Source organism: Cryptotermes secundus, unplaced genomic scaffold, assembly GCF_002891405.2.
Source record: "Cryptotermes secundus unplaced genomic scaffold, Csec_1.0 scaffold323, whole genome shotgun sequence".
Taxonomy (NCBI): domain Eukaryota; kingdom Metazoa; phylum Arthropoda; class Insecta; order Blattodea; family Kalotermitidae; genus Cryptotermes; species Cryptotermes secundus.
Window position 1 is genome coordinate 972,758 of NW_019738961.1, and position 16,017 is coordinate 988,774.

The 16,017-nt window shown below is 39.4% G+C and overlaps 1 protein-coding gene across 3 annotated transcripts in view; it reads right to left on the reverse strand.

Annotated features, from left to right (window-relative positions):
- Positions 1–3,788: 3,788 nt before the first annotated feature.
- The window catches only part of LOC111871446 (protein HID1), a 29,473-nt gene continuing 17,244 nt past the window's right edge, over positions 3,789–16,017 (reverse strand). For 2 of the 3 annotated variants that reach the window (XM_023864570.2, XM_023864571.2), the window contains exons 11-17: positions 15,474–15,638; positions 12,738–12,971; positions 11,838–12,061; positions 10,716–10,841; positions 8,245–8,447; positions 5,506–5,664; positions 3,789–4,020 (exon numbers count right to left, since the gene is read on the reverse strand). In XM_023864570.2, coding sequence (XP_023720338.1) covers positions 3,957–4,020; positions 5,506–5,664; positions 8,245–8,447; positions 10,716–10,841; positions 11,838–12,061; positions 12,738–12,971; positions 15,474–15,638 — 1,175 coding nt within the window. In that variant the 3' untranslated portion in view covers positions 3,789–3,956. The remainder of the gene's footprint in view (positions 4,021–5,505; positions 5,665–8,244; positions 8,448–10,715; positions 10,842–11,837; positions 12,062–12,737; positions 12,972–15,473; positions 15,639–16,017) is intronic. The other variant, XM_023864572.2, reaches the window with a different exon arrangement.

Below are 16,017 nucleotides of genomic sequence, written 5' to 3' on the forward strand. Positions count from 1 at the left end.
AGGATTGCCATGGCAAAAGCTGCATTTAGCAAGAAGAAGAATCTTTTTACCAGCAAATTGGACTTAAATTTGAGGAAGAAACTAGTGAAATGCTACATTTGGAGCATAGCTCTGTATGGGGCTGAAACATGGACACTTAGGGCAGTAGATCAGAAACATCTGGAAAGTTTCAAAATGTGGTGTTGGAGAAGGATGGAGAAGATCAGTTGGACCGATTATGTGAGAAATGAAGAAGTGTTAATTAGAGTCAGTGAGCAGAGGAATATCCTACACGAAATAAGAAAACGGAAGGCTAACTGGATTGGTCATGTTTTACGCAGAAACTGCCTTCTAAAAGAAGTTATTGAAGGAAAGATAGAGGGGTGGATAGAAGTGACCAGAAGACGAGGAAGAAGACATAAGAAGATGCTGGATGACCTTGGGGACAGAAGAGGATATTCTCATTTGAAGGAGAGAGCTCTAGACCGCATCAAGTGGAGGAACTGTTTTGGAAGAGACTGTGGACCTGTCGTCTGACAGATTACTACTCGTAATGAATGAATGTAATGACACTTCCAGTATGTAGACCATATAGGATTGAGAATTGAGGTTTTTACGACAGTGACTATGAAGAATGCCATCTTGTGGGATGTGATGCCGTGTAGATTTTGTGTGAACCAATGTTTTGGAGGAACGTATCACCTCCATCTTCAGGGTAGAACAATCCACAAGAAAGGAACCAGGGTGAGCAAGTGGTTGCAGTCTGCAGCCTACTATCCTATTTGCATAGAGGGACTAAGGAACTACGCAATATCACACAAACACCCACACAGCTGTGCAAATAAATCCAAACAAGGAGACCTCAGACAATGTCATCTGGATGAATGGATGATGACCCCAAGCAAAATACTGAAATCTTAACTACATTCTAACTAGTTTTTTTATTTTAATTATGGTCAATTTATTTTAAGTTAAGGGATACTGCATTCGCATATGATATGAGAAGTTGGACATACCATACAGTACAACAATTTTAGTGAATTAGAGATACCTGATAATGGCAGCATATGACCGAAACATCTTGTGAGAAGGGGGGGAAAAAAAAAAGGTAAAGCTGTCCTTATAACAAACCATGAAGGCCCATAGGGGTGTAAGAGGTCAAGGCTCCCACATCTTCCAGACAATCAGCTCACAGGTGGTGGTAAGGTTGTGAACCTTAAGTGCTCGCTGCCCTTTACCCGCCAGGAAGATTCCTGGTACTCATTTCTGTTAGGGGCTGAGTCAACCCCAGGGCCATACTACAGCTGGAACTATTACGTAAATTGAAAAAAAAAAAATGACCTCATCGGAACTCGAACCCATGACCTTCTGGCTTGTAGCACACTTCCTCAACCAACTATGATACCACATGCCCCGCTGTGAGAAGGAATGGTGATAATAAGTTGCACTGTAGATGGAAATATATTGTATGAAAATAAGTGATACATTAATGCCACAGGAAGCTTAAGTGCTATATTAGGACGCAGGAAAACTATTAAGTAGGTCTCGAAATGTTCACCTACCAAACAGATGTCTACAGCGTTAAGGCTAGATCAACCTGTCTCGTGCAGTGTAACTTTCTTACAAAGTAAGCCACACCACACATTAATTTTCAAAATGGGACTATATTACTTTGAAACTGGCACAAACGTTTTGAGGTAACCTTCATTCAAGTGGTCTGTACTTTGAATAAGTATAATAAAAAAATACAGCCTCCAGAGTACCTTTCTGGACAACCGTAATTGGGGATGTGTGTTTATGTGTATATACCTATACAAATAAAAGGTATTAAATTCCAAGAAAGATGCCTCTACAAGTCTCTCTGTATTTGGAAAAGCAAATCAAGTCAATAATTTTTTATAAAACCTGATGGGATCTCCACTCACATAGATTACAACCTACTAATACATGTAGTGCCAATCCCATCGTCTAATGGGTCAAAGCTCACTGCATGCCCATGCTGATTCCACCACATGACAGGATGTTGTCAATGTGTACATAAATGTCATTTTTTCCTATAGATATCACTCAAAATGCAGAGAAACCTCGTAGTTTCTTGACATTCAAAGAGAGTTTAAATATACCATAAATGTTGATTATTTTTCATTTGTTCTCGGATGTAGGAAGTTCCAGTTGTTCTGGAAAAATGGCTGGCCCCACAGGTAAAATCCCAGTGCAAATGCATGGCGGTGAATGTCTGTATTACAATGTCTGAAGACACAGCACAAAATATAGTCATAAAACATACACATAATAATTATATACACCAGGGCTGTTCAACTTTTCAAACATCTGATGAGACATATTGCACCTCTGATACTCAGCAACAGATTTTTTTTCCAAAAATGTATTTTCTTTCTCAATATACCGATGCGAATATCTGCCCTACAATAATCAGACCTATGAGAAGCAAGCACGCAAATAAGGCCTGCACCCACAAACTCAAAAATGTTTATTTAAATTACACGTTGTCAGATTGCTGGTGCTTAAAAATTAGCTGCTATAGGCTTGCCAGATTGTATCAACATTGCATATTATCATGGAGTCACGCTAATTTCATATTCTAAGTTATTTATTAGGTATAAAAACAAAAAGTACACAAACTATTTTAATAAGCACTTCTTATATAGTTATTTCTTTTTTACAAGATCCGCTGTTTTGTTCTTTTGACGAGGAGGAAAGCATTAAAACATATCTTAGGAAATATTATGAAGATTTAATACAACCACAATATAAAACTGAGTCCACCTGTGCAGATAAAGATGTAACTTTAAATTAAATTAAAATATCTTATATATTATTTTATAAATAATTTTATAACATAACTGTAATATGGATCCAAAATAATCATAATTACAATTCAGTATTCTATAGCTTTAAATAATGTATCACCTGATGATGGCTCCAAGTGAGCCAAAACATGTCACGTAATTTTAACATAGTTAATAAACTCAACTGACACAAAGGTGGTAACGAGATAATTGCTTATATCTTGTGTTGACCTTCATTGGTTGCATCCTGATGTGTTTTAGATATATATAAGAATTATGACTACCATCAACACAACAAAACTCAGTTTTAATTTCAATCTTTATTTCTGCTACATGTTTCGGTCACATAAGACCATCATCAGGCAGTTATACACAGGAATATGTATAGTCACTGAAATATCAATATGGATCATTATTGGTGCAACATGTCATGTTATATACTAACATAAAACTTTTGCCTCAAGTGATTGTTATAATTAAAGTAGCAAATACATAAACAAGAGATAAATATAAAGGTATGTCATATATCAACATTTATAATATGTTGAATATATTATTCAAAACTATTAAAAGTATATTAAAAATGTTTAAAAAATATTAAAGGATTTCCGATGATAGGTTAAGAATGTGTATGTCAACTTAAATATTTCAGGTTTCACTGCTACAGTGTAGAAAAACTGGGCATGTATGTTGTTTGTAGGTCTTACAGTAGACGTTTTCTATGCAGTAAGCCTGGCTGTGGAGCCCAAAGACAAGTTTCTATGACCACCATCATCTCCAAACAATCTACATTGAACCACAGCAGTGTAGAGCACACCAAAAGTATGCACACCCAGACAAAAAAAAGAAAAGAAGGAAAACACACATAAGCCATATTGTATGATTACATAAATATACATATCATGGGAACAGCATACCAATATCCACACACTAACAACTTGTACATCACGGAAACTTGTCTTTGGGCTTCACAACCGGGCTCACTGCATCTGACCCATGTACATACAGTTGGACAGCTCTGATCTAAATGCAGATTTATCAGCAAGCAAATAAACGGGGTGGAATACAGTTAAATTTATCAAGAGCAGGGAAACTGCTCAACTTCTTCACACTATACTGCAATGTTGAGATCAACAAGACATTATATCCACTCTGAATACCTCAAATTCACACTCGCTGAATTTCAAACAGTTTGACATCAGTGTCGTACCATATTGGAGGATCAACATTCCTACAAAGAAAAAAGTATAAAATTGTATAATACAACTTCATCTTTCAGAATGAATACAGCTCCAACATCAAACATCTGTCATAAATTGCTACAACAAACCACATGGAGCAAAGTCCTTATGAAACTGTCAAGTCACTAAGCTGACCTAAAATTCCTACCTCTTTGGGGAACCAATGCTTCCTTACTCTAAATAAGGTTTAAAAGTTTGTGATGATGGTACATTGATACAAATATCATGTTTCTGTACATTATCCATTGTCTGTTTTTATTTAAAACATAATGTTTCAGAGACTGGAGTCTGTCTCTGTTCTCAGGTAAAACCTACTCAGTTGGGGCCAATCAATAGAATTATTGACATGGACTAGATCTATCGATTAGCCGACCAATTAGCTAAGACTGGAGCTGAACATCCATCCTTAGGACCTGAACCAGCCTGTGGCATCTCTATAGGAGTTGCCAAGAAGGCAATTAGGGACTGGACAAATATGAATCACAAGAAATACTGGGGATCCTTGACTGGACTCAGGAAAACAAAGGGACTCATATCAGGACCCTCTGCTAAACGAGCGAAGGAACTGTTGAAGTTGAACTGGAGCCAGCTACGATGGGTGCTCGGACTACTTGCAGGACACTGCCACCTCAAAGGACACCTCTTCAAACTGGGACTAAGTGATAGTCCCACTTGTGAGAGGTGTCAAGAAGAAAATGAAACAGCCACACATATCCTGTGTGAATGTGAGGCCTTAACTTATTTAAGATTACGTCACTTGGGTCAATACTTTATGGAACCAATTGACTATTTTGATGCCCCCACGTACAAAATCCTGCGCTTCGAATGAAGTGCAGGATTGCTGAGGGGACAATCAAAAGGGGAAGCACAACAGAACACTGTGGTCGCAGTGCAAGGCCCGAGAAGGCCCACCCCTTGTTCGTTCGTTCGTTCGTTCAGCTCTATCGATTGGGACCAATAGAGTAGGTTTTACCTGAAGACGGAATAAGAATCCAGTCTCTAAAATTTTGTTTTAAATAAAAACATGATGAATAATGTCCAGAAACATAGTACCTGTATATCCTTACTGTGCTTACAAGTCTGATGCAGTCTCTATAAAGACTAATTTTGGTATTCATGTATGGTTACCATAACGGATTTATAGACTCATATGCAAATTCTTCTAAATTGTATTTATTGTTTATTTATTGATGCTGTCAGATGTTCAGTCAATATAGCATCAAACTGTAGGATGTTCAGTGAATGATGAACAGGAAACAATGTAGAAGGAAGCAGCCATGACTTAGCTAAAGGTACGATTCTGACATCTACCTAGGCCGACAGAAAGAAATCATAAAAAGGCCACAGTTAGAACAGTTGAAGTTTTGGCTGAAACTGGAACCGGGCACTCCTCTAAATAAAATTTAGAAGTATAATTACTTGAGTTAACTTGGGGAAAATTATTTTAAAAAATAGTAGATTCAAGTAATATTTACCTGAGATAGATAACACCCCACATGTATGTACGGAACCATGTTGTAGTCCCAGAGTTTGCTTGGTACTTCCGAATGAGAATGGGGTGGGGTACCGGCAACAGACCCACTAATGTACCATGCTGAAGAAACTTGAGAACTTCACTTTCCTTTGACACACACCTAGAAAGTATACTCTAGAGTCAATACATTCATGAGCAAATTACAAATAAAATATAGTGAAATTACAAACTAAATCATGTTACATAGAGACATTGGGTTTTCGGACTTTATCCATCATCCTGGTTTTAAGATAACTAAGAAAAACACGATGTTTCGAAAACTGGATCTGTTTCCATCCTCAGGTGAAGGAAAACACCTATTCTGTTGGGTCCCTTAGAAAGAGCTAGCCTCAACCACTGGACCCTCACCTGAGGACAGAAACAGATCCAGTTTCCGAAACGTCGTGTTTTTTTTAGTTATCTTAAAACCAGGACGATGGATGAAGTCCGAAAACCCAATATCTCTACGTGTTATACACCATCGTCAGAATCCTATAGTAACTACTTTAATTATGTAAGTTTCTGACTATAACTCTCTTGAACTAGTCTGTCAAATTTTTAATCAAGCTCAATCATGTTAAAAATACTCAGCCACATGAGACTTCAGGTTCTCACAGCAGTATTCAAGCCTAGAATTTGAAGCAGTGCAATTTGCTAAAGAAGTACCGATGTTTAGGAGGGAAGGCCGTGCCATAGCTCAAGCAGTTAGTCGCTGGCTTCCCACCATGGTGGCCCGGGTCAAACCCGGGTCTGGTCAAGTGGGATCTGTGGTAGACAAAGTGGCACTGGGGTAGGTTTTCTCCGAGTACTTCAGTTTCCCCTACCAATCTTCATTCCACCAAATTCTCCATCATCATAATCAACTGGGGCAGACACAATAGGCCAATCAGTGGCTGCTGTGCAGAGTGGACCCAACTGGACTCCACCCCCCACTATGCAAATTAATGTTTAGAAGGGATGTTCTTTTCTCTTCTATCTAGAAGACGGAGGCTCCTTATAAAACTATACACATCACATTACAGAAAAACCAAAATTAACTACACAGCACAAGTTCCTGCCAACAGCTGAACTTGTATGTACAACAAAATCAAAAACTGCAAACAGAATGAATTTCATACCTTTGTGTTTTAATGATACCAGTGGTAGTAAATATAGAAGTTAAACTTTTAAATACCCTAGATTATAGAGCTACACTGTAGGCACTAACTTCACTGACAAGCGCCAGTCACTCAGTCGGTATAGTTCGCGTGTTGAGTAAAAACAACAGAGTTACAGAGCCACACTGGCTGTCCACTGATAAACATACACATCTAGTGATGAGAGGATTTTGGATTCAACCCCATGTGCTGTCTGGTATATAGGATATTCATAAAATCATACTGTAAATTCAAACTACATAGAAAGAACTGAATTATGAACAAAGGCCATATAAGGAAGTTGGAATATTACAGAGCTTCACAGTATACCAGTTTACTGCACACACATGCCATGTAAAGACATAGTACAGAGTTCCTGGCTACAGATCCAGAGGTCCTGGTTTCGATTGCCAGCACTACCAGGTTTTCTGAGAACTAGTGGGTCTGGAACGGGGTCCACTCAGCCTTGTGAGGGTAACTGAGGAGCTACTTGAATAGAAAAGTAGTGGCTCTGGTCTAGAAAACCGATATTAACGACAGTGAGGATTCGTTGCACTGACCACGCGACACCTTCTATCTGCAAAAGTTGGCAATAACTTTGCTGACAAGCAGCAGTCACTCAGTCAGTTAGTTCGTTTGCAGACTAAAGGCCACGGAGTTTTGTTTTATTCAATGTCAGTATACTATCTGCGCCATTTTCCAAAGCTGTTAGTCACTGTAACAACATGCATACAGACATCATATCATTGACAAAACATGACACTTCCAACACTGGATATGACATCAGACTGAGTGCACTTCATACTGCAGCCACTACTGGCCTACTGTACCAGCCCCTGAGAATAGATGATGGTGATTATGGAGCAAATGTGGGAATAAAGGTTGGCAGGGGAAACCGACATACTAGGAGAAAACCTGCCCCAGTGCCACTTTGTTTGCCATAAATCCACATGACCAGATCTGGGCTCGAAATCAGGCTCCCATGGTGGGAAGCCAACGACTAACTGCCTGAGCTATGGTGCGAACTCTGGATATGAGGTTCTCACACCGCTATGAAAAGTATGATCTTATAGGTTGTCATACCATTCTAGTATTTTGCATTTGCATATGTACCTGGAAGCTCAAGAGAGCTTTCTGCAACTGTTTTTTATTTTGAATGTGTAGAAAGGGTACAGAAGCTTCTCAGAAACCACACTCATGCATTTAGAAATGTACATACAGCTTCATAAACCCCAAATCACAAGTTAGTGACGTATTCCTTCTATTGATCATCTGGGGAAATTCGGTTTCCCTTGCCAATCTTCATTCCACCAAATTCTCCATCATCATAATCACCCAGGGCAGGTTACAATAGGCCAATCAGTGGCCGCCTTGCCGAGTGGACCCAGCTGGACTCCACAGCCCCCACTAAGCTAATTAGAAAAAAAAGACCCATCTATAGTTACTAATACGTATGGTAACATCCCAGAAGATGGTAATCTTCACATCCTCAGCTCTCAAAACCTGAGTCACATTGCATGGTATGTCCATTAAAATTTAAGCCAACTTGATATCTCAGTACTTACTGGTCAATACATATTTTCTCCACCTGAGGTACAAGAACTTGCAAAAGCCTCATGATCGTTTGCAACGGTAGTTTTGTCTTCCATGAACTGACCCACTCTGATGTAGGTATCCACTGTCCTCCAGCTCCCATCATTCCAACGGGAGATCCAATGCCACTCCCCTGAGCGAGAGAATGTGCTTCCGTCAGCCGAATACTCTGACGCTACGGAAGCAATAAGGGTATGGAATGCAACACATAACAAAACAGAAGAATGGAAAACTCAAAAGAAAATACAATATGCAAAAAATTAAGATAAATTAAAAAAACGCTTAAACAAGAGGACCATTAAAAAGTACAAGCACAGCATTACACAAAAGTACTATTTATACCACATATGCTCATTTCGACATCTATTTGTAAATCTAAGAAAAAACAAAATATATAACAGATTAGTTACATTATAATGACCAAACCCAACTTCACTAAGAAATTTAAACATATTCTGTGAAAATTATAGCTCACAGATAGAGTGATCATACCTTCTAAAACAAAATCCAGAACAGAAGCAGAGATGAAATTGGGAACAGCAGGGAGGGGAATACACTTACATGCTAAAAACTGATGACACAACTTCCTTAAAGTTATGAACAAGGGAACTCACTGGCTGGTGTAGCGGTAACATTCTACACTTGTACATGGCCAGGACAGCGGATATCCTAAAAGATTTTGGTGACAAATACTGAGATAGTACTTTGATTAGACCAAGACCAATGCTCCCTTCCAAAGCTTTTCAAATTCACCATTCATTAGTAATCCTGCCATTCAGCAATATAAAGTCTAAATACTGTGTCATAAAACAAGCCATCATGCACTTCATTTCCTTCTATTCTTGCTGATAACAAGGAACAACAAAACACTGTGCTGGTAACAGGCTGCTCAGAAAAAAAAATGCCTCCCTTGAGGGCCGAGTTTTGTTATAACAGTACAAGAATGATTGAAAGCTGAAATCTCAAACATTTCTTCAATCCTTAACCAACCAGCTGGAACCGTGGGACAATATAAAAAAAAAACAAGATGTGTGATTAGCATACTCATGGATATGACAAAAAAATTGTAACTGCAAAACAGAATTCAGAAGGTACTAGTCTTCTGACCAAAATGCATTATTTGTGAGTTTACATACCACACCAGGTGCCACGTTAACTTCCTACAGGTTCAATATCTTGTAGTGAGATAATAAAAATTAATTTCACCTTCACATTATTAAAAGTTTAATGTGTATCATTCGGGTTCTCTATAGGACACCTCCGTGAAATAGTACGCACTCCTTCAATTTCTTATTTTACAACACTATCTGAGACTACATAAGGTCAAATTATAGGAAGATTAGTGAATAATGAACTGCACAAGATTTGGAAGGAAGCAGTCATGGTCTAACTGGGGTGATGCCCCAGCACTTGCCTGAAAAACTGAGCAAAACCACAAAAACCATGTCATGGTAGTTCATATCCCAGCTGAGATTCAAACTAACCACCTCCCAAACAGCATTACCACTACACTAATCAGCTGGGTCTTTATGTCAAGCATTCTTTTACTTACCTTTTTGCTGATATATCTTAACACTATTCATGAAATGTAACATTTAAATCCTGAATGAATATTATAAATTTACATGAATAACACTGAATTTCAAACAATTTATTATCTTTTTCTGTATTAATATCATGTTCTGCATTCTGCATATACTTGGTTCCTTCTGCAATCATTTCTAGACTAACCTCCTTATAGGTATCTAACATTGATCAGAAGCTGGTGTGTTACACTCAGTCCTGATGAAAGGTAATCCCTTGTCCTTCTCCTGGCTTATTGCTAATGACCTCACCTCATAAATTAACATGTGCTGAGAAACCTAATGAGATCACAAGGAAAATTTATGGAAACAACTCAGAAAGGTTATTGCTGTTTGCAGTGTACTCAGTTCAGTCAAAGTTGGAGAGTCCAGACTGAGATGGCTGGATCATACAGAGAATGATGTATGAAAGCTGACAATGAAGAAGAGGCGGCAAAGGGAAAATAGTCGAGAAGAATTAGCATCTGAAGTAAAGGAGACCAAGGTTCTTAGAGGACCATAGTGGCAAGGATTAAGCAAGTTAGCGATCTGTACTCTTCACCAGTTGTTAGGATGATCAAATCAAGGAGGATAAGATTGGCAGGGAATGTAGCATGCATGGGGCAAGGTGTTTGGGGGTTACAAACAAAGTTATGTTAGGAAACCCTGAAGGAAAGGGATCAGTGATTGGCTCTTGTGAAGACATTATGAACGTGCTGTGAATTTCCTGAACAACTGAGCAAATATTACATTCTCAGGACGAACTATGCTCAATGGAGTTTGTCCATTATGTAACATAACCGTATGTGGAACAGAAAGCTATGCAGAATATTATGATTTTAGCCCCACATGTGAGAATTTTATGTCAAGTATTGCACTACCTGTGCTACAGATCTCTGTAGACTGGCAACTGAAGATTCTGAAGTCTTACGTCTGCTTGCATTAGTCGCACGTGAACTGTTTGCTGAGTGAATGGATGGTGTTGGAGAATCTGGACTTGTGATAGGCTGGAAGAAAAAAAATGTAGGAAGTACATATTAGAACACTGCATAACTTCACAGGAATGTTATCCTCCTATTAATCTCAAATGACTGGTTTAATTTCTTACATAATGACGCCACCTCCTTCAAAATATTCAGAGAGACAATCTGCACTATGCAATATACAGTTCACTGCAACATCACATACACCCAGCAGCTGCCAATCCACATATCCAGTGTCACAGCTCCTACTCAGCCAGAGAGATAATGCTGAAGTAGAATATTCTCATACCAGTACTTTACGTACACAGAAACAGTGTAGTTCTGTAGGTGGTTACCAATATTTTCGAGGAACCTGCTGTCTCAATCTTTAGGGTACAAGTGTCATAATCAAGAAAACCACAATCTTATAATTTTAACAACCATCAACTCTGTTACTGGCTTACCTGTCAGGTTATTCATTTTTCTCCATAAACTAGCAGTTCGCAGAGCTTCACTATGAATAAACAAACAGCAAATGTATCTACACGTGCCCAAGGACTAGCAACAGATAGCCACATGCATCGTCTAATGACAAGAAAAACTATGTGATCAAAGTGCAATTAACTCCGCTGTCTTTTTCCTCAACTAATCGTCACTTTACTGTCTCTGCTCCTAAATCTGATTTACTCCTAATTGCTACTGGCACTGTCATATCAGTTATTCTTGAACCACACAGAGAACACCATCGTGAACAATTCCTCTATTTTTGCATTCTGTCGCCCCAGTAGCATGTTCTGCTTGTAGTGGAAATGTATTTACTGGTCCTTGCCTAGCAGTGGGTGGCTTCTCTTGTCACAATAAGCTGCAAATAGGATCCAGTAACTTTCTAATGATCACTGATCCATAACTCTATCTCACAATGACATTCACCCAAGATGTTACAATTTATCAATATTTCAGTTTGTTTAGAAGGGTATGACATAACCTACATATCTGAGTCGACAGTAAGATTAGCTGTTAAGAATGCATGCCCACACTTACCATACTCTTTGACCTGGGCAACTCTTCTCCGTCGCCTAGCCTCACACTGCTCTCACTTGAACTGTTTGTTAATGTTTGCTGTGAGGCTAATGGAGGTATGGAAGATTGCTGAAGGGGGGGAGGATCATTGGAATTTACGCCATTCACCGTTGCTGCCGCAGTTAGCTCACAAAGCTGATGGACTGAAGGATGGGCTGATTCCTTCTCAGTCATTTTTTCAATGCCTGGCAAGAAATGAAATGACCTTTTTAAACAGAATTAGAGGCTCTCACATTGGTGGTTATGAGTGTGGCCTGTTGAAAGTCAACTGACATTTCGGAGGAACACGCTGCCTCCATCTTCAGGGTCAAACAATGAGCCAAGCAAGAAATCAACATGAAGTAGGTTGCAAACAGAAGTTGACCCAAATTTCAGAGGATAATACTACCTCCATCTTCATGGAAAAAGTACGCTGAGCAAGCATATTCCAGAAGATAGCATTATTAATTTTTATAGATCGATTTAGATTTCCTTATCAACAGCAACTATGGAGAACCTTGATGATTCATGTACGACCAGAAATTGTGCCAGCTTTCTGAACTTTTAGAAAGTTTCCAGTTAATATCACTGTTGAGTGGGTAGCAGGCCTACTTCATATTCTGGAATTCTTGGGCTAAACTCTTTGCCCAGGAACCAGTTATCATGACTGAGATCTCCTTGGTTTTACTGTTTTTTGAGGAGAAAGCCAGGAAAGCTTCCCAAGTTAAGCCATGTTTGCTTCCCTGCATATAATTTCCAATTTATTAATCATTCTGGCATTCTACACTACACACCCTGAGCACCTGACAGTATAGTTATAAGAGATATAGGTACATACATTAAAACATTTTCCATATGACAATGCCATTCTCATTAAAATACCTGGGGTGTCTGGCAGGGTTGCCTTCAGAGTTCCAGGTTCTGCTGCCAAAGCTGGATGAGAACCTTCCATGCTTGGTAACTCCCCTACATTTTCTGAAGATGTTGTGCTTGGTAGGTGACGTCTTGTACGTTTAGTGAGAGACCTAGCAATAGTTCCATAGTCACATGGAAGGTTTGCGAGAGAATGGAACACTTGCCGCTGGTGAAGGATCATGTATACTAAATTGGAATTTCCTGGAAATGAGTTAAGTTTAGTTTATAAAATGTGAGTAAATGACATAAAAGAAATATATAATGCATTATTTTTAATATCTGCAGGATTATAAAGACAACCACTTCCTTGTAAATTAATAAAATTTTGTATATTTTAAATGCATCTTGCAAATATTCGTAACTGCCCAAATTATGGACCAGTTACTGTTGAGTCTGAGGTATCTGCAGTTGTTTGATGTATATATTGTGGTATATTTGCTCTATACAGGAACTGTTGAGCCACAGAGGCCTCAAGGCATGCACGCAACGGGAGAGTTGCGGATTGTATCGGCGTGTTGCTAGGCGACAACTCCGTGAACACTTGGATAGTGCAACAAGAAGTGCGAGTGGTGTCACATATCCCCACTCATCCCAGCACTATGCAACACTCAATAAACAATCCTTCCCGCTACGCTGTGATGTCACGCAACAGTGGAGTCTGTGCAGCGACCGTTGCTAGGCAATCGGTCGGTAAACATGTCCAATAACACAGGCTGTTTTCGGTGTGGTCCGCGAGAGGCCTATGTAAGAGGGTTCAATGCACCAGACAGTTCAGCTACGAGATGCCCGTGCGGAGGAGAGGTCAAACACCTCCACCGTGACCCCGTGAGTCATAAGAGGTGATGAAAAGGGAAGTCTCAAATCTAAGACAGTAATTGGGGCTCAGATCTGAGAAAGACTGCACTGGCAAGGGAAAGCAGCATATACAAAAGGCAGACCCGTCCTCTTGTCAGAGAGGGCGCCCCACAAAAACAAGACCGTAAATGCCAAACACTAATAAATATCTGGCCATGAGCCCCCGATGGAACTCGACACCAAGACTTACTGACTGACTGACTGACTGACTGACCGTCAGTCACAATGTGACTTGGACTTGGACAGAGAGTTCAGTTGAAATATAGCAGCCGCCGGAGACAGTTTTGTCTGGAAGTGACTATAGCAGAAGAAGTAACTGGGACACTGAAATTGTGAATTGTGTTAAGTGTGGATAAAAGTGTGCAATAAATTCGCTAGATCCAAGACCGGCGTGAAGTTATTTGTCGAATCACACAGCCAACACGTGACAATATATTAGAAGCTAGTCAACAGATGGACTCAGTTTAGCAGCATGCAACCAGATCTACAGTGGGAGAATCCTGGATACCAACATACCGGAAAACTGGGTGTTTACTATATATATCAGCAGTTTATGATCACTCCTCACTTCAATGCTGGTGAAGTAGACAGAATAATACACAGAACATTGGTTTTTAACCCAACTATACAGACATACCTGAGATTTTGCAGGTTCAGTTCCAGATCAACATAATAAAGCAAATATCGCAATAAAGCAAATCACACAATTTTTTGGTTTCTCAGTGCATATAAAAGTTGTTTATACTATACTGTGGTTTATTAAGTGTGCAATAGCATTGTCTAAAACAGAACAATGTACATACCTTAATCAAAATAAACTTTATTGCTAAAAAATGCTAACCATCATCTGAGCTTTCAGCAAGTCATAACCTTTTTTGCTGAAGGAAAGTCTTGCCTCGATGCTGTTGACTGCTGACTGATCAGAGTGGTAGTTACTGAAGGCTGGGGTGGCTGTGGCAATTTATCACAATAAGACAATGATAAAGTTGGCCGAATCGACTGACTCTTCAATTCAGACCACACACAACATTAATCGATTAAATTCTCTGACTTATATGAGCACAGTTGTGAGAATTACCAAAGTGTGACAGACACAAAGTGAGCACATGCTGTTGGAATAAGGACACTGACAGACTTGCTCAATGCCAGGTTGCCACAAAACCTTCAATTTGTAAAAAAACACAATAAAGCAAAGTGCAATAAATGAGGTATGCCTGTAATATGGTCAATCATTTCAGATGATTTTAATGCATTTATTTGCTATCATCATCAGCAGCAGAATCCTTTCCAGCAATAGTCCTATTATGACCTGTTACAGATATAAACAATATCCTTCCATCATTTCAGAGGTCTTCTCAACCTTCCTTTCCCATTTAGACAATATTTCTAAGTCTCTTTCACGATTCCTGTAGAAGCTTCTTCTGTTGTGTCTTCTTCAATCTCTTCTATATTGTTCTATAAATTCCATCACTTGTGGCATTTGTAGTCTTCCATTCTAAGTTTTTTTATTTCTTTTTATTGCCAGTGGGGTGGGACTAAGTCCCTTGCACTGTGGCCACTTCAGCCCTATTGTACCAGTTCTAGATGATAGGTGAGGGTGATTATGAAGCAATTGGTAGAATGAAGATTGGCAGGGGAAACCGAAGTACTCGGAGAAAACCTGCCCCAGTGCCACTTTGTCCACCACAAATCCCACTTGACCAGACCTGGGATCGAACCTGGGCTGGGGCAGTGGGAAGCCAGCGACTAACCACTTGAACTGTGGTGCGGCCCTCCATTCTAAGTTACTTTTATAAACGTTACAATATGACATAATGGAAACCCACGCAAAGAATTACAATTACTTACCATCAAACTGATACTGAATAATATTATTAAAGATTTCCAGCAGGAAGAAAACCAGATGATGGTTGGTAGGAGATGAGAACAGGAACCATGGAGTACTGAACGCTTCCAACAAATGCAACAGTTTTACGCTGGCCACCATTGACAATGTCTTCAAATAAGGTGACACTGTTGGCAAATGATAAAATCATGAAGAACCAGTTCCCTATATAATACTAAACAGAGGCATTCAAGAGTGTAGCCTAAAGTAATGAAAAAGATAAGCAATAAATAGATGTGTCCACTGTTATGCAGAACATTACATTACTCTTCACACTTATTGTTAATATCAAAGAACTTAACAGTTTGTAAGTTTTGAGGTTTTCACGGCGATGACAATGAAGAAAGTTGTCTTCTGGGTTTAGGCACCGTGTATTCTTCGTTTTGGCCGACGTTTCGGAGGAACGTAGCGCCTCCATCTTCAGAGCAGTTGAATAGCTGCGGAGAGCAGTAGCTGTGGTGATAGGATGTGGAAGGTGCTGCTTATATACGAAGTAGGCAGGGGGGG